Source organism: Gymnoscopelus braueri (genome assembly GCF_963280865.1).
Source record: "Gymnoscopelus braueri genome assembly, chromosome: 3".
NCBI lineage: Eukaryota > Metazoa > Chordata > Actinopteri > Myctophiformes > Myctophidae > Gymnoscopelus > Gymnoscopelus braueri.
This window is the reverse complement of record NC_137612.1, coordinates 3,898,046-3,916,073: the sequence shown is the minus strand read 5'-3', so window position 1 is coordinate 3,916,073 and position 18,028 is coordinate 3,898,046. Positions and strand designations below refer to the sequence as shown.

The 18,028-nt window shown below is 42.3% G+C and overlaps 1 protein-coding gene across 1 annotated transcript in view; it reads right to left on the bottom strand.

The window, feature by feature from the left end:
- Window positions 1–279: 279 nt before the first annotated feature.
- The window catches only part of ip6k1 (inositol hexakisphosphate kinase 1), a 34,859-nt gene continuing 17,110 nt past the window's right edge, over window positions 280–18,028 (bottom strand). Inside the window, exons 2-9 of the mRNA XM_080423975.1 lie at window positions 11,624–11,849; window positions 10,440–10,582; window positions 8,826–8,952; window positions 8,075–8,303; window positions 5,719–5,900; window positions 4,477–4,652; window positions 4,027–4,260; window positions 280–1,144 (exon numbers count right to left, since the gene is read on the bottom strand). Coding sequence (XP_080280101.1) covers window positions 293–1,144; window positions 4,027–4,260; window positions 4,477–4,652; window positions 5,719–5,900; window positions 8,075–8,303; window positions 8,826–8,952; window positions 10,440–10,556 — 1,917 coding nt within the window. The 5' untranslated portion in view covers window positions 10,557–10,582; window positions 11,624–11,849 and the 3' untranslated portion in view covers window positions 280–292. The remainder of the gene's footprint in view (window positions 1,145–4,026; window positions 4,261–4,476; window positions 4,653–5,718; window positions 5,901–8,074; window positions 8,304–8,825; window positions 8,953–10,439; window positions 10,583–11,623; window positions 11,850–18,028) is intronic.

The following is an 18,028-nucleotide window of genomic DNA, read 5'->3' as shown; positions in this document are numbered from 1 at the left end:
TTCTTCCTCTCTGTGTGTGTGTGTGTGTGTGTGTGTGTGTGTGTGTGTGTGTGTGTGTGTGTGTGTGTGTGTGTGTGTGTGTGTGTGTGTGTGTGTGTGTGTGTGGGTTTCTCAGGATTCATTCGGCGGTCGTCCCAAAAGAAAACTTTAGCGATGTGTGCCAGTGCATGTGTGTCCGTGTATGTGTGTATGTGTGTATGTGTGTATGTGTGTATGTGTGTATGTGTGTATGTGTGTATGTGTGTATGTGTGTGTATGTGTGTATGTGTGTGTATGTGTGTGCGTGTGTGTGCTACACCATGTTCTCGTCTCTCAGGTCCTCCAGGACGTGGATCAGACTCTCCAGTCCAAACACGTAGCCTTGGTCCGGACCATGATGCACTGCGGTGTCTCCCCGGAAACCCTTGAAGGTGGAGTGGGCGAAGTCGATCATACGCACGTCCACCAGGTGGGGGTCTGAGAAGGGGGGAGGGGGGCGGGTGGTGGCGGGGGCGGAGACGGGGGGGTCGCTGTGGTGAGAAGGGGGGGGTGGTGATTGGTGGCTACAGTCTGTCATGGTGGTGGAGGAGGAGGTGGAGGAGGAGGAGTTCTGAGGGAGGTGCTGGAGGGGAGGAGGCGACTGGTGGGAGGTCGTTGGTGCAGATCTCTGCGTGGGGAACGCCCCTCTTTCCGAGCCCACTTCTATCTCCTCTACTGGTCCTGCCACGGTTTCTGACCCCGACCCCGTTCCTAACCCAGACCCCGACCCTGTTCCTAACCCCTCTTCTGCTCCTCCTAACCCCACCCCTGATACCTTCTCTATGCCACACTCATCCTTCTCACAGCAACTCATCTGCTTTTTCTGGCCCTCAGGAGCCAGCAGTGCCTTGGGCCAAGGGCCACGGGTTGTTTCCTTAAGGGCCTGTTGTTGATTTTTGGGCCAGGGGCCAATGTGTTTCTCCGTAGGGGTCTCTTGTTGATTTTTGGGCCTGGGGCCACCACCGTGTTTTTCTGTAGGGGTCTCTTGTTGATTTAGGGGCCTGGGGCCACCACTGTGCATTTCTTTAGGGGCCTCTTGTTGATTTAGGGGCCTCTTGTTTGTTTCTATAGGGGCCGGTGGTGAAGTCTTCTGCTTAGTGCTGGGAACCAATGGGGCCTCAGGTTCCTACAGAAACAAACAGAAACAAACACACATACAATCTGTTAATAGATAAAAGTCAATATGTTAAAATAAAAATAACATATAACATGATTTGTGGTGTGAGAACATGCTTTGAGAATCCATTGGAAAACTGGCAGAAAAAGACTATATATCTAGATATACAGCACGAAGGTCCTATGACCGAAACCTATAAGCTATTTTGCACCTTTCAATTTGAGCACAGAGCACTTTATGAGCAATGCTTGATAAAATAAAATAAAACAATATTTTCTTAGTCTCTGTCATCCTTGAATCATCCTTGGTGTTTTTGTGGAGTGCGAGTCTTTTTCTGCCAGTTTAGTGTTTTTGAGACCCACCGCACCTGCAGTCAACCCTGGACAAAAGGACAAAGACGGGCGCAACACTTTACCTTGGACTTGAGAATCCATTGCAAATACAACGATGATCTACAAACTGATTGGTGGGCCCTAACTGCACTTTGCTTCACATTGTCCGTTATTTATCAAAAAGCAATTCAATAAACAATCCCCATGTGTGAATTATTTTACTTTGGGAATTAACAGATAAGACTAGGGTTGGGTAATGATACCTGACACCACTTATGACACCGGTTCCCATAACACTGGTACCTACTAGGCAAGGCAAGGCAAGCTTATTTGTAAAGCACATGTCAACAACAAGGCAATTCAAAGTGCTTTACACGAAACATTAAGCATTGAGACATTAAGACACGCAAATTCAACACATTATAAGAGGACATTTGAATAAAAGTAGAATTGTATATAGCCTTAAAACAGGCCAGGGATACCACTATATTATTATCTAAACAACTAATTACAGCCCGAGCACTGCACCAGTGCGAAGCCCTATTGAAATTGCAAGGATCATTATTTTCGTAAAACGACGTGACCGTGGCGAAGCGTCAAACTTCCATGTTTCACCGCCAAACAGGAAGTGAAAATATCCGATCTACAGGGTCATGTTTTTCCTTTTTCTCTGGTGCTAGCCAGGTCCTAAGGTCTTGTTGTTGATCGCAAACCACAGCAATCAAAAGGTGATAACTTGGTGCAGGTGCCAAACAAGATAAGAAGCACACCATAGACCCGCAACTGAACAACAAAGGCCATACAGAGTAGATTCACAAACCATGCCTCACTTAATTGCAGTTTTAGATAATGAAAATAAGTCTAATGAAAATTTGCACTCAAATATACTAAACTGGCATAAAAAAGAAAAAAACACAAACGATAGCCATCCCTAGATAAGACACATCATCCATGAAGGTGATATAAATAATAAAAACATGAATCATTGTCTCCCCTTTTAGTTGTTGTTGGGGTATTTGCCAAGTACTGGAATTTGACCTCTGCATTTACCAGTCCTAACTATTAGGAGCAGTGGGCTCTATTAATACAGCGCTCAGGAAGTAGTTGGGGAATCAGTGTCTTACTCAAGGACAATTTGACATTAAGCCTGGGTGACACCAAGGACCTTCCAATTTCCTACTACTTCCTGAGCCAGATACCAGCCAATAAACAATATAAGGCTAGAAACTAGCTTGCATTACAGTATTAGCCTAGATTACAGTATATATTTTTTTTATTATATCTTTAAATTATGATACCACCTGGTACAATAAGGGTAAGTGACCTGCCTCTTTAACAGCATGACAACAGTACATTGATAACTATCGGTATGTATTTGTGGAACTTTGGGCTTTCCTTGAATATTGTACTTGTACTTGTACTTGAATATTGTACTTGTTTTCTTTTTGTATGCTGTAACGTTTGACTGCATTTCCCAGGGCGCTTAGGGGGAGGGAAGGCTTGGCTGTCACTACTGATTAGTTTCAGCAGCCTCTAATTAATCCAGAGGCTATTCATCCTGCATTCATGTTGTGTTGAGTATAGCGGATGAATGTGTTTCCATTCTGAAACAGTACAGTACCTACTGTAGTTGGATAAACAATGTTGCAATGTACATGTAACCGTTCACCTCTTGTGAACATAAGAAATATGGTGGAAAACAACAACTATGTATTTAATTTACCTAATACATTTTATGTTCTCTTCATTCTCCAGTAAAAGCCGAAAGCAAATATATTTTGAAAGCAAAGAGCAGCTACAACTGCACGTGAAATCTAGCCAAGTCTGAAAAAAAAGAATTCTCCAATTGGCAAAGTCAGACCGTACAACCCGGCAGCAATAGTCTGTAAAGGCTGTTTTTAATTGGGTTGAAATGCCTATAACAGATTTAGATTTTTTGACTGAAAGAATTTTCAAGCTATGAAGCAATGGGACTCACTAAAAGCCAAGTGTTTCAGCCAGATGGGCGTGGTTAAGCAGGGTGTACTGTAGCAGTGCACGCTTCTGAACAATAAGGCTGTCTAGTGTGCTAGCACTAGCTAGTGTAGCGTTTCAATCACTTTAATAGATAGAACGTATTTTGGGTTCAGAAACCACATCTAGCTTAGCTTAGCTTGACAAGACGAGGCAATGCGAGCTGGTGAGAATGCAGATCAGGCACACAACACTGTGTGACGCAGGACGTAAGGGCGAAACACCTGGTTTTTAGGGAGAGCAGAGGCTATATGTTTTTATGGTGACAAGTTGACAACCATATTAACTCAATCACATTACAGTGCACACACACATCAAACGTTCTGCATTTCAGGAGAAATAAGTAGGAGGAGCTTAACAGCAGCATTAAATGTTTTATTTTTGTTGTGCAAACGGGAATACGTTTCTCTGAGAACAACAACATTTCTACACATTCAACACCGGCAACAAAATGACACGTGTGAAAAGTTATGCGTAGTGCGTGTGAGTATGTGATTGAGAGAGAGCGAGAGAGCGTGTATGTGATTGGATGCATGCAGTTCTCACCTTTCCCTCATATATGATGAGCAGAGATGAGGAGTAGAAGCGGTATGATGCTTGTTTCTCAAGCGCTTCCGTCAGGGTGCGGAGCTTGCTCAGGATGGGCTCAAAGAGGTCTCGTCTCAGGCCCGAGCCGTTATGCAGGTACTGGTGGAGAGCTTGACGGAAGCCCTCGATGGAGAGACCACGACCATAGTACTTGTTCCTGCACAGGTAGTGACCCGTGTCCATCTGGTACACCTGAACACACATGATCACAATCAGGATCACAATCCAAATGTGAAAATAATATTCCTGGCTCCATTAATTAGTAGCGCTGCTACCTCTAACACCCATCGTAGCTGATTAATAATAATTAACTAATTGATACAATTAATAAAACCATTAATAATAAGTAACTAATTATGAATATGATTATTATTGCAGTGCTAGTAGTAGTAGTAGTAGTAGTATTACCTGCATCCCACAGACTCTAACGCCCAGGGTAGCTGAGGTACTCTGTTCACATTTCTTCATCTGACGAGCTGCTTTCTCCTCTGAGGCATCGTCACCATGCTGCCTGGTTCCCATCTTTAGGTCCAGAATACAAGGGTACGAGAAGTGGTGGACAACGTTCTCCAACAACAGGAATTCTGGGATAAAAAGCATGGCTAAGGAATAGCAACGACAAAGATGGCTTGACCAAAGTCTGTGAGATTGTCTGGCGCTCTCTCTCTCTCTCTCCGTCATCGTGTCTGAGTTTCTTTCTACTAAAGGTCTACCTTCTCTGATTTGTTTCTGTTTTTCTCAACCTGTTTCCCAAGCAGGTGGCTAAATTTAATATATACAACACACTAATATTTAACGGGTCAATGTTTACACTCAAGAATTAAATTAACACTCACATTCTTACAGTGTACAAATCATCAGAATACATTTTATTGTTACTTCCATAATACACACTAGGCATACACGGGAGTAAAGTACAGAGCACCATGAGTTGCTCATGGTGCTTGTCACATTTAAAAACAACAGACACATTAAAAAGAAGCAAAGGCATTAAAAAGTAGAGAGAGCAGACAGCATTGGTGAAAAAGATAGAGGAGATACAGTAGATACAGTACTATTCAAAAGTGCTATTCATCTCAAGATGTTGGTTTTGGGGGCAGTACATGGCGAGCATTTAGGGTTGTGATGGTTTGTAACATCTCAGTTAACACATTGAATGCCAAAAACGGTCCGGACCGTTTTTGAGGGTCCAAACGAGAAGTGCCGAAAACGGTCCGGACCGTTTTTGACCCAATTCTATTTTTATACATGTGGGCCACGTGGGGCGCTAAAACGAAACTTTGACATCACCCAAGGAGTTTCTGAGAAGAAGAGGCTGGATCTGGCTCCATGTCAAAAATCCTTCCGGTCGGCGTTTTCAATGTTATCTCCTTGACTAAAAGCTTAATATCTCCATTTCTTTTTAATGTGGTGGAAACGAGCCGTTTTCGATCGGCGATCACGCTGCAATGGAGGGTCGCGTTAGAAATATTATTGTTCCAGGCGTTAGTCGGGACCCTCCGCCGTCTCGCACGCACGCTTTGTTTACATGCACTTCTGCGTCGGGGCTTCTCACAGCACGAAATGTATAACGCAAGTGGATGGAAGAAATGCTGGCACTCAACGTATAATATTTTAATAAACCTCTGGCACCCAATGTGTTAAGGATACTGTAGAGTTTTCTGTCCTTGGACTCAGACCTCATGCGACTGAGTTGTTGTTTATGGCAGCGGAGACTCCAGGGGTTGTGAGTGATTCTCTCTGAACTCAGACCAGCGTTACCATCCAACATCTGGAACGGGACCTCACAGTGGACCAGCATCTCCAACCTGGGACTCTTCAACTCACACAGACTGCAGAAGAGCAGAGGGAATTAGTTTAACCCATTGAGGCCTGAGGTTTTGATTCTACAAAATGTATTCTAAATCCTAACAGTTTTTTTGAAAAAAAATATGTGCTATGTCAGTGGTTCTCAAACTCTTTCATGTCAAGGACCCCAAAATATATATGTATTTGGCTGCAGACCCCCATCTCAAAATATTTTGTTCCAGGGACCCCCAGAAGTTGAGTTACAAATGCTCGCTTTAAAAAACGTATTCAAAGATTTGCACACATTCGATTAAAAAAAAATAGCAGATCTACAAGCTCATAGCGTGGCACTCGGTGCCGTGCTATGAGCTTGTATATCTGCTGTTTTTGAATAGCCAAAGTGTAAAATAATGCTTTTTAGCTCAAATAAAAAAATGACACAGATGCTTCTCCCGAATAGGTTAATGATCATTTATAGGAGAAAACAGGATGAGAAGAGAGGAGAGCAGGGGAGGAGAAAAGTGAGGCAGTGGAAAGACGACAACAACAATACTACTACAACTAATAATAATAATACTAAACTTGATGAGGGGAAATTGTAGCCATCAGGAGCCCCAGGGTGGGTGGATGAGCCAATGGTTTATCACACACTTTGTGACTGTATTCTTGACATTTACGGCAAATCATTTACACTCATTTATATGAACAATTTTGCTTATCATTTCGCAGCTTATGAAAAGGCGTCTATCATGCTGCGTTCACACGGGCACAAACAAACATACAGGCTACCATTCATTTTCAAAGGAAGCCGACATGCGACATGAAGACACAAAGCAACATCCCACGTTTGTAGATCTGCTACAAAAGATACAAAGATACAAAAGATACAAAGATACAAATTGAAGTTGAGCTGGGTTCAACTTCCAGATACAAAGATACAAAACTACAACTGTAGCTCCGATGACGCAGCGCTTGATGACGTCAACGACCGTGTTGAGCAACACAGATACAAAGTGACAGAGCGACAAATATACTGTGTATCTTTGTATCTTTGTATCTGTCCGTGTGAACACAGCATTTCTGTGAAAAGGACTACTAGGGCAAAATTTCCATTTTGGTTCTGCTAACCAGTAAGGAACAACTAGAGCCGACAAATCAGCCTCAGCAAAGCAGCCTTGTACTGTCAGTGTCTGATGAGTGACAGCACACCTTATGTGTCTCTTTGTGTATCAGTAGGTGTTGTGTGGAAGAGACAGGCATGCCTACTGCTGGTTGCAATCTTTATACTTTGTTACATGCCTGTAGCTGAAGGGACAGGAGTGACTTAGCTAGTAAGATTCCATACACCAGATGGATAGTTTGCACCCCGATTGACTAGTTCCCGTAAACACCCACACGGAAAGCGTACCTCATAAGCCGGAGGGATTATTGCTGTGCGATTATTAATTCATAAATATGACATTGTTGTTCTTGACCGATTAGAAAAATATTCTGGAAATGATGTCTGTCGGCTGCTGACACTGACTGGCGTAGTAGTTTGTGAGGATTAGCTGTGTATAGACAGACAGACAGACAGAGCGCTCCTCTTCCCAGCGCTGTGCCCTCTGCACATCAAGCAGAAAATAGTTTTTACAATTTGTTTTTACTATTTACTATATACTTTTGGAGAGGAGCGCTGCTTATCGATGTCACATTTGGTCCTGCTGGCTGTGTCTGACAACCCGGTAATTTACAGAACCGACATTGAACCGTTACCACAACCAGGTTTACTGTTGTTTCAGATGACACGTTTGAGCACGGCAACGATTGACCCATCCCATTAAAATCCAAGGACAGGAGAGGAGATGTAGCTAAAGCTGGGCGATATTGACTAAAACTATTTCTGAACGAATACCTACCTCAATGTGCATAACGTGATGATATTTTGAGGATGACTCTTGGTGCTTTGATAAGATATTTATACTCAAGAACTTCTTAAGAAATCATCATTGTATGATATCCTAAAAGGTAAAGGCATTCATTGTACATTTCACTCTAATAGAACTGTATGCTGAGTTAATAAAATTGCATCACTTCACTGTAATGCAGCATTTAAGCTATATAATAACATTATGATAACCAAAATCCTGAACATTATCTAGTCTCACATCACTATATCGATACTGTATATCGCCCAGCTCTATGTCGGGGGCATGATTCAGGATTTCCGTTTACTTACTTCTCAGATGAGTCGCTCTCATGCGCCTCCCTCCTCTCTCCACGGTCCTCCTTGTGTTCTGAGGTAGAAGAAGAGCGATGAAGGCTGCGGCGGGAATGCTTCCTTCTGGGCTGCTCTCTCTCTGGTGGGTAACTCTCCTCAGGCTCAAACACTCCCTCCTCTACGTATGGATACGCCACCAGATTGATGTAACCGTCTGAATCTCCTTCAAAACACACCATCACTACACCTACAGGAGAGGAGGGAGGAGAGGAGAAAGAAGTGAGGAGGAGAGTGAGGAGAGGAAGATGAAAGGAGAGGATACGAGGAGGGGAGAATAGAGAGAAAATATATACAGTACAGGATCAAAAACTGAAATGCAACCCAATGACCGAAAGACAAGACGAAAAAACACTGAATATTTTTTAAATCAACTAACTTGATTATCAATTACATGTCAGTGGTCTGTATTTCTATAGTGCCGTTATGCAAAGTGCTTTACAATGTGCATTACATTCATAAATTCACACACCGACGGCAGAAGCAAACATACCTGCCCATCGGTAGCAGTTAGTGTCTTGCTCAAGGACACTTCGATGCAAAGCTAGGAAGGGCCTGGACCGGTTCCTAAACAGCCGCTCAACCTCCTGAGCCACACTGAGTGCGCTTGTTGCGAGCAAGCCCACTAATAAACAATGGAGGTCCTAGAAATGTTGCATGCATGCATGGCTGAGGGAGTACCAAAGAGTTCTGATACAGAATAGAGACCTACCTTTGTACTCTGGTGTGAACTCCTTCATGTCAGGAGGCAGAGACTCATAAAACCTCTGTTCTCTGCTGATCATTGGTTTACACACCGTGTGGTCGTCATAACGCATCATACTAGTGTGACCGCCCACCTACACACACACACACACACACACACACACACAGATTATAATAGAAAATATACATCCAAAAATATATATCTAAGAGGTTGATAAGAGAAAGGAAAAACTACCTTTTCTTTTGGTATCAACATTAACCATTAGCACCAACCTGTTTTAATAAGCCCACAGTAGTTCATTGAGAAATATCATATGTTCAGTATACGTGAAAAAACAACAACAAAATAGGGCGATTAATAAAGAAAACCCACATCCACCCTCCTCAAGACAGACAGCTCAAGATAAACTATGTCTAGACAAGTGAGCAGCTGAGCCTACTCAAAATGAAAGAAGGATGCACGTGAATCGACTGTCAACTAAAGGCAGCACACGTCTGGAGAGGTGGAGAGGTGGAGAGGTGGAGAGATGGAGAGGTGTTGCATCTAATACATTTTGCATCCAGATACCGGTTCCTCGAGCAGGTGACTTTATTACCGGCAAACTGAAAGACATGCACGGTACATGTTTGTCTGCTGGAAATGTTGTGCCTTTACCTATAACGTGGTGTGTGTGTGTGTGTGTGTGTGTGTGTGTGTGTGTGTGTGTGTGTGTGTGTGTGTGTGTGTGTGTGTGTGTGTGTGTGTGTGTGTGTGTGTGTGTGTGTGTGTGTGCGTGTGTGTGTGCAGTGGTGGAAAAAGTACTCAAATTCTTTACTTAAGTAAAAGTACCAATACTGCAATATAAAAATACTCTGTTACAAGTAAAAGTCCAGAATAAAAAATTTACTTGAGTAAAAGTACAAAAGTATTGGCATCAAAATGTACTTAAAGTATCAAAAGTAAAAGTACTAAATATTTGAAAATAGCCGATCTACAAGCTCACAACGCGTCGCGCTGCGACGCGTTGTGAGCTTGTAGATCTGCTATTTTCAAATAGCCTAGGTATAAAATAGGGCTAAAGTGGTTAATGTATGTTTCATTATATCATAATTTACATCTGAAAAGTAACTAGTAACTAAAGTTTTCAAGTAAATGTAGTGGAGTAAAAGTACAATATTTGCCTCTGAGATGTAGTGGAGTAGAAGTAAAAGTAATGGAAATTGGAAATACTCAAGTAAAGTACAAATACCTCAAAATTGTACTTAAGTACAGTACTTAAGTAAATGTACTTAGTTACTTTCCACCACTGTGTGTGTGTGTGTGTGTGTGTGTGTGTGTGTGTGTGTGTGTGTGTGTGTGTGTGTGTGTCTCAGCAGAGTTATTTCTGGTTAAATTATTGGATGTTTACTACAACAGAACAATGAGAAATGCTGCAAGTCAGATATTTGCTTATTGCATTTGCCCGAGTGTTCCTATTTAAAGAGCCAGTGCCACGATTTTGGTGTCTATCATGTGGTTAAATTGTGTGAGGATGCATTCCCTGTGTATTTTTGGTTTCTTCTCTGTTGGCATAATCATTTTCCTGTTTCAATCAGTTCTCTAGAAATTCATTTCCAGCAGCACACATAATAATGTCCTAACCTGGTGTACAAAGGGCTCCAGAGACACGCCCCCGGCTCCTCGAGCCCCTCCCCCATGGCCTGGCCTCGCCCCCGACAGCTTGGTTTCCATGGCGTTGGTGTGATGAGGGAGGCACATGGCTCCTGCGGCACGCACAGCACCTCCTGAGGAGGGAGAAGCAGGAGTCACAGTCAACAGGTGTGTGTCTGAGACACAATACATACTCAAGTTTGCATGCACGAACACGCACCCCCCCCCCCCCCCCCCACATACACACGCACACACACACGGTGGCAGTCAGACAGTAAACATTCAGACAGAGAGATACTGTAGATCACCGTTTCCCAAACAGTGGGTCGGGACCCATCTTTAGGTCGCGGACCCCCTTTTCTTAGTTTCCTACATTTCAAAAAATACATTATTTCAAAGGATTTAACAAAGTTTAAACCAAAAAAAAACACAACTTTTCATCAATTAAAAACATTTTTTCAAAAGTATTTCAAAAATCAAATAATTTCCATAAATACATTTTAAAAAGTTGTAAAAATAGCAGATCAGGGGTTGACACTAACGGTTGCCCAACTGCCTGTGGCAAGTAAATAAAACGTTCAGGCAGGTGGAGTTTGCTTTTAGGTTGCCCGACGGGCAAGTGTGTTTGAGTGGGGAAGCAACTGTCTTTAGTTTTCTATAAACACAACACAAGATGTCTGTGGTATCTAAAATAAGTCATATTGTATAGCTATTGAAATATTTGGCATAAATATTGAGGTATGTCCATATCTCACAGCCCCAGAATTCGGAAGTAAAGTAATTTTTTTTTAAAAATTGAACGGTAATTAAAATATTACCTATCATGATTTACTCTTTGGGCAAGTAGAACATGACCTGTACTTGCCCGATGGGCAAGTGCCTCTGAGACCTTAGTGTCAACCCCTGCAGATTCACAAGCTCACGACGTGGCACGAAGCGACGCGTTTTTCAACAAATCTTGAAAAGAATTGGAAAATGTTGAATATTTTAACACCACATATCTTGTATGGGGGTCACAGGCACAAAGATCGTTTCAGATGAGGGTCCACGGCCAAAATAATTGTTCATTTAGGGGTCCGACCGTCCTTGACATAAAAAGTATGAGCACCACAGCTGTAGATAGACAGACACACACATACATACACAGACAGATAGGTAGAAAGACAGAACGGTACCCTGGCTGTGGGTGCGTGGCCGTGGCGTGGGCGAGGGGGGTTGCACGCTGGCCCCAGGAGGGGGAGGAGCCAGCCCGACACACACCTCACCCAGCCTCCTCCAATCGGAGCGCTCCAATCCACCGCTCGACAGCCCCGGAAACCAATCAGGATGGAGAAGAGGGGCGGAGGGGCGGGGGGATGAGGGGAAGGGACGCTGGTCTCAGTCAGACAGGGTCACAGCTTCCTGCGGAGGCACAGAAAATAATCATTACAGTTTTTATTTTCAATGCAATTAAAGTGTCTTTATCCGTTTTGGGGCTCTGTAAGTAGTAGAAGACTGGTTATAGAGGGCAGCTCCCACTGATCAACTGTAGACAACTGGTTATCAGTAGCCGGGGACCAGACCAATCTGCCAGTGCAAAAAAAAGAAATTGCCCTCTGCGATTTGGGTCTGGCACCGCTCCGTTGTGAATCCATTTCCTGCTCCCCAAGTCTGGGGTGACCAATCAGGGCCCAGTATTCAAATATGGGAGACTGTGATTGGTAGTTGCTTGTAGGTCTAACCAATTGTGTCCAGAGCCACTGTTTTGATCCCGCCCCTTGGGGAAAAAAACTTCCTCATAGAAGCACCAGACTCATATCCATGCAGTGATATAGTCTGGCTAAGTGAGGCTAGGTTCAGTGGTCAGTGTTTCCCCTATATGCTTTAAGGGGTGGCGGCCCGCCACTGCTTAACTCATTCAGTGCCTGACTTATTTCTGGCAGTTTGGCTCTGAGTGCCAGAGCCAAAATTCATTGTAAAAAAAAAAGTGCTTAGGAGCCGAGATACAGCCTTTTTCAGTAAGAAGTTAAACAAGAAGTGAATGGAGCTGAACATTTTCAAATCATCATATCTTGGGTTCTGAACATTAGAAAAAAAAACAAAAAAACTTAGACGTCCAGTGGCACAGCCAGGGCTTATGATACAACGGACGTCTTAGACGTCCAGTGGCACTGAATGAGTTAAATCTGGCCGCCACAGTATGATTTTTTTTTTAAATCATGGACAAATCCGTGATTGGCAGGTAATGTGTTAAGTAAGAAGTGTGAGTACTTCCTCCACCACTGTCTTTTTTGTTTTTGTTATGTGTTTCAATTACTGTGCACATGTACTATATAAGTCTTCGTGTTTGAGCACAAATATGCATTTTGAGAACCCAAAAATGTTCCTTCAGCTTCTGGCTAGGGGAAACACTGGTGGTGGACAAAGTACTCAACCAAAGTACTTGAGTCAAAGTATAGAGATACTCCTGGTCAAATATTACCCAACTACAAGTGAAAGTTTCTGTGTCAAATTTGTACTTGAGTTAAAGTACTTGCTTTTAAAAATACTTACTTATTTTAAAAATAAGTATTCAAAAGTACAAATTACAGACCAAACTAACATAATGGAACAAGACACCCGGCAGACAGAGACAAGAGTCCGAAATATTTAAAGAATGGAATAGAAAGGTCTGTCACTAATACGTTTCAAAACAAAAGCCCTGTTTATTGCCAATTATCACTCTGGAAAAACAATCTAAATGCATTGCCCGGCTGCATGAGCTCAAAATGGGCTCATGGGGGCTCAGCCTGATACACTCGCCCTTGGCTGGATAACCTTGGGAAAGGCAGGTGATAATCTATAATTATAAATTGTAGACAGGTCAGCTGTCAGTCAGCTACTACTACTATTATTAATAACTACTACTTCTCCTTTTATAGTCAAGTGGCAAGGGTTGTGCAACTGCAATTACGATTCTTCCCGCTAGGGGGAACATAGTTAAAAGTCACATGTTTTTTTTTATCAGTTACAGACCTTGAAAAAGGCCATCCATGCTTTTATTTAATCCCATTTACACTATACAGAACATCTCCTTGTGCCCTCTCCTCAGCTGGCGTACAGTAGGTGTAACATATCTGTCCACCATCCTGGAGTCAAGGGGTTCAAATCCACCACATCCGGCTTGGACGAGTGACTCTACAAACACAATTGGCCATGTTTGGGGAAGGGAAGCCAGGCGGGGAGGGTGAGGGACGAGGGTTGCCACGACAACTACTAGGGGCAGTGTGCCTACTGTGCCAGTCAGCCGGAGGTGTTGAATGGCAGGAGTAGGACAGAGGTGCTACCCGACGTCCACCCAGTGTGTGTGCTCCTCACTGGCAGGTTTGTCAGTAGGGTACAATAGCAGTGGCAACACAGCACAGACATTTTGGGGGAGGGTTAGTTGGCATAACAACTAAAAAAGGGGTTTGTTATGGCTGGGTTAAGGCTGGGTTGCCTACCGAGGGTCTGTAATCTTTGGAAGTCAATCAAAGCCACCCGTAATGGAATATGTATGTATTTGTATGACTCATACAAAATTGAGTAGTAGCAAAAAGTGTGTTTTGAAAAAAACGCAATACGGTGGAAAATCTAGTCTGGCATAAAAGGGTGGTGTCATGATCCAAGGAATCCAGGGGAAAAAACGTGTAAGACCTCTAACTTCTAAGACCTACGGTTCAAGAGTTATAGGCCAAACGGGAAGCGGACTGTTATAGCGCCACCATGAGGCCAATTTGAAAGATCTGGGGTAGAGGTTCTTCCTTGGCCTACCGGGAGCGTGCATACAAAGTTACATGCAAGACACACGAACGGACAGGGGTGAAAACAGTCTTCAGTAGTCCAGCCAGGCAGAGACTAAAAGAAAAAGCTATCTCCCGTCTCCAAAATGCTAAATTCAGCTGCTAGACTGTTCTGTTTCACTTCTGAGAAACACAACCAGATTACACAAATCCTTGCCTCTCTAAACTGGTTGCCTGTGAGTTTCAATTTGATTTCTTTTTTTTTTTTGGGGGGGGGGGGGCTTTTCTGCCTTTATTGATAGTACACAGTGGAGATAGCCAGTGAACAGGGAGAGAGCAGGGGTCATCACCATGCTGTCTTGTGGTGGACATTTTGGTCGAAATATTTTTTTTGGCACGGACATACAAAATGAGTGGAAAATAATATTACCAGAAACACATAAAGAGCCATATAACAGGTCTGTAACTCTGAGCGTGTATAAATGGAACCAAATGGAAATTGTTCCATTTGTACACGCTCAAAGTTACGGTGGTCATTGCAAATAAAACATTCGAGAACCACTAGTACTAGTAGGACTCCTTATGTGTCATACATGTCATAGTAAATCAGAGAGAGTCATACGTACATATTCTGAAGAAAACCAGGAGACTTGACATTCAGTAATTGGGTCTTATGATCAAAATATGAACATTATAATGGTGTGTAAATCAAAACAATTGCCACGGACAAGACCAAGTCTTTGCCACGGACACATTGATGACTGGGGGAGAGAGAGAAGGGGAAAGACACACAGCCAGTGGTGGAAAGTAACTAAGTACATTTACTTAAGTACTGTACTTAAGTACAATTTTTAGGTATTTGTACTTTACTTGAGTATTTCCAATTTTCAGTACTTTTACTTCTACTCCACTACATCTCAGAGGCAAATATTGTACTTTTTACTCTACTACAATTATTTGAAAACTTTAGTTACTAGAAACTTTTCAGATATAAACTATGATATAATGAAACATACATTAACCACTTTAACCCTATTTAACCACTTTAACCTAGGCTATTTGAAAATAGCAGATCTACAAGCTCACAACGCGTCGCATCGCGACGCGTTGTGAGCTTGTAGATCAGCTATTTTCAAATATTTAGTACTTTTACTTTTGGTACTCGAAGTACATTTTGATGCCAATACTTTTGTACTTTTACTCAAGTAAATTTTGAATTCTAGACTTTTACTTGTAACAGAGTATTTTTATATTGCAGTATTGGTACTTTTACTTAAGTAAAGAATTTGAGTACTTTTTCCACCACTGCACACAGCAAAGGTCGTCGGGACCTTTGCCCACATATAGGCAGCATCAGAGCCTATATGTGGTATGCGCCTGGACCGCTAGGCCGGCGGGCGCCCGAGTTTCAATTTGATTTCAAGATTTCACTGATGGCGTCTGGGTGACGCAGTGTGGTACAGTACCTGACTGTGTGGTACAGTGTGGTACAGTACCTGACTGTGTGGTACAGTGTGGTACAGTACCTGACTGTGTGGTACAGTGTGGTACAGTACCTGACTGCCAGCGCTGTGGAGACTCGGGTTAGATTCCCCCACAGTGCCTCCAGCTTTGCCGGGCGCTCCAATGAACACAATTGACCACGTGTGAGGGTGGGAAGCCGGTGATAATATTTTGATAATTCTACCGTTATAAAGAATGAATAATCGGCCAACATGTTTTTGCTTATTTTTTTTCATATTGTGGTAAAGAAGGCGCTGGAGCAGTGGTGGAAAAAGTACTCAAATTCTTTACTTAGGTAAAAGTACCAATACTGCAATATAAAAATACTCTGTTACAAGTAAAAGTCCAGAATAAAAAATTTACTTGAGTAAAAGTACAAAAGTATTGGCATCAAAATGTACTTAAAGTACCAAAAGTAAAAGTACTAAATATTTGAAAATAGCAGATCTACAAGCTCACAACGCGTCGCATCGCGACGCGTTGTGAGCTTGTAGATCGGCTATTTTCAAATAGCCTATGTATAAAATAGGTAGCCTGGTAAACCCTCCCTCCGGAAATCTCATTTCCATTTGATTTCACTCCAGGAATCAAATACAAATGAGATTTCCGGAGGGAGGGTTTACCAGGCAATAAAATAGGGTTAAAGTGGTTAATGTATGTTTCATTATATCATGATTTATATCTGAAAAGTAACTAGTAACTAAAGTTTTCAAATAAATGTAGTGGAGTAAAAGTACAATATTTGCCTCTGAGATGTAGTGGAGTAGAAGTAAAAGTATTGGAAATTGGAAATACTCAAGTAAAGTACAAATACCTCAAAATTGTACTTAAGTACAGTACTTAAGTAAATGTACTTAGTTACTTTCCACCACTGCGTCTGGGTGACGCAGTGTGGTACAGTACCTGACTGCCAGCGCTGTGGAGACTCGGGTTAGATTCCCCCACAGTGCCTCCAGCTTTGCCGGGCGCTCCAATGAACACAATTGACCATGTGTGCGGGTGGGAAGCCGGTGATAATATTTTTATAATTCTACTGTTATTATTGCCTGCCAATAACGCATATATGCGTTTTTAGAAGAAAAAAAAAACATTTAAAAAAAAAATTTGACCCAAAGACCAAGGAGATATGATTTTTCGAAGATCTAGATTCCTATCCACTTCCTTGTTAACTTAAAACTTAAACATTCTGTATCTCGGCTCCTGAGTACTTTTTGTTTTTCAATGAAAAATCTCTGGCAGCCAACAGCTAAAAATCTGAAATAACTCTGGCAGCTGGTGAGTTAAGAATGAATAATCGGCCAACATGTTTTTGCTTATTTTTTTTCATATTGTGGTAAATCAAAGGGTTGAATAAAGAAGGCGCTGGAGCAACTCGGATGATTGGAGCCTTTTTACTTTAATATAGAAAAGGGTGCAAAGCAAAAAAAAAACGACAACATTTCGATGTCAGATCATATCTTCGTCAGGTCGTCGGCCTGACGAAGATGTAAACTGACATCGAATCAGCTGCTGTCCGTGGTGCTAGTCAAGGGCTGGTCACTGTTTGCCGGATGGGAGCTGACATACAGTAAATCGCATAATCGCTAGACCCTTTTTACAGACGTATCACAGACATACATGCATATATGTGTGTTTCACCGAGGCCAATTGACTATATTCACACAGCGGCCATTTTGCTCTCACGTCATATTTGCGGGTGGGGAAGAAATGCCCGGGGTGGCATTATTTTCATTAACTTAACCCATTGAGACCTGAAGCCGATTCTACATGTCTCCTAAATCCCAACAGTTTTCTGAAAAACGTATGTTTCTATATCAGTGGTGCTCAATCTTTTTCATGTCAAGGACCCCCAAAATTATATGTATTTGGCGGCGGACCCCCATCAAAATATTTTGTTCCAGGGACCCTCCAGAAGCAAAGATTTTAGTTAAAAATGTTCGCTTTAAAAATATATATATTCAAAGATTTGCACACATTTTCACGATTTTTCAAAAATAGCAGATCTACAAGCTCGTAGCGCGGCACTCGGTGCCGCGCTATGAGCTTGTATATCTGCTATTTTTGAATAGCCCAAAGTGTAAAATAAGGCTTTTTTAGCTCAAATCTAAAAATGACACAGTTCCAGGTCTTAATGGGTTAATAGCAAAATGGCCGCTGTGTGAATATGGTGAATTAATCATGTGACACTACTGCTACTACTAGAACCATTATCGCTGCTGTTACTACAACTACTACAATTGTTATTGCTACTGTACTAGCACTGCTGCATTCTAATATAATATAAGTACTCCTACAATGTATACAGTGTATAGTATAGATTCTACTAAGCTTTCTCAA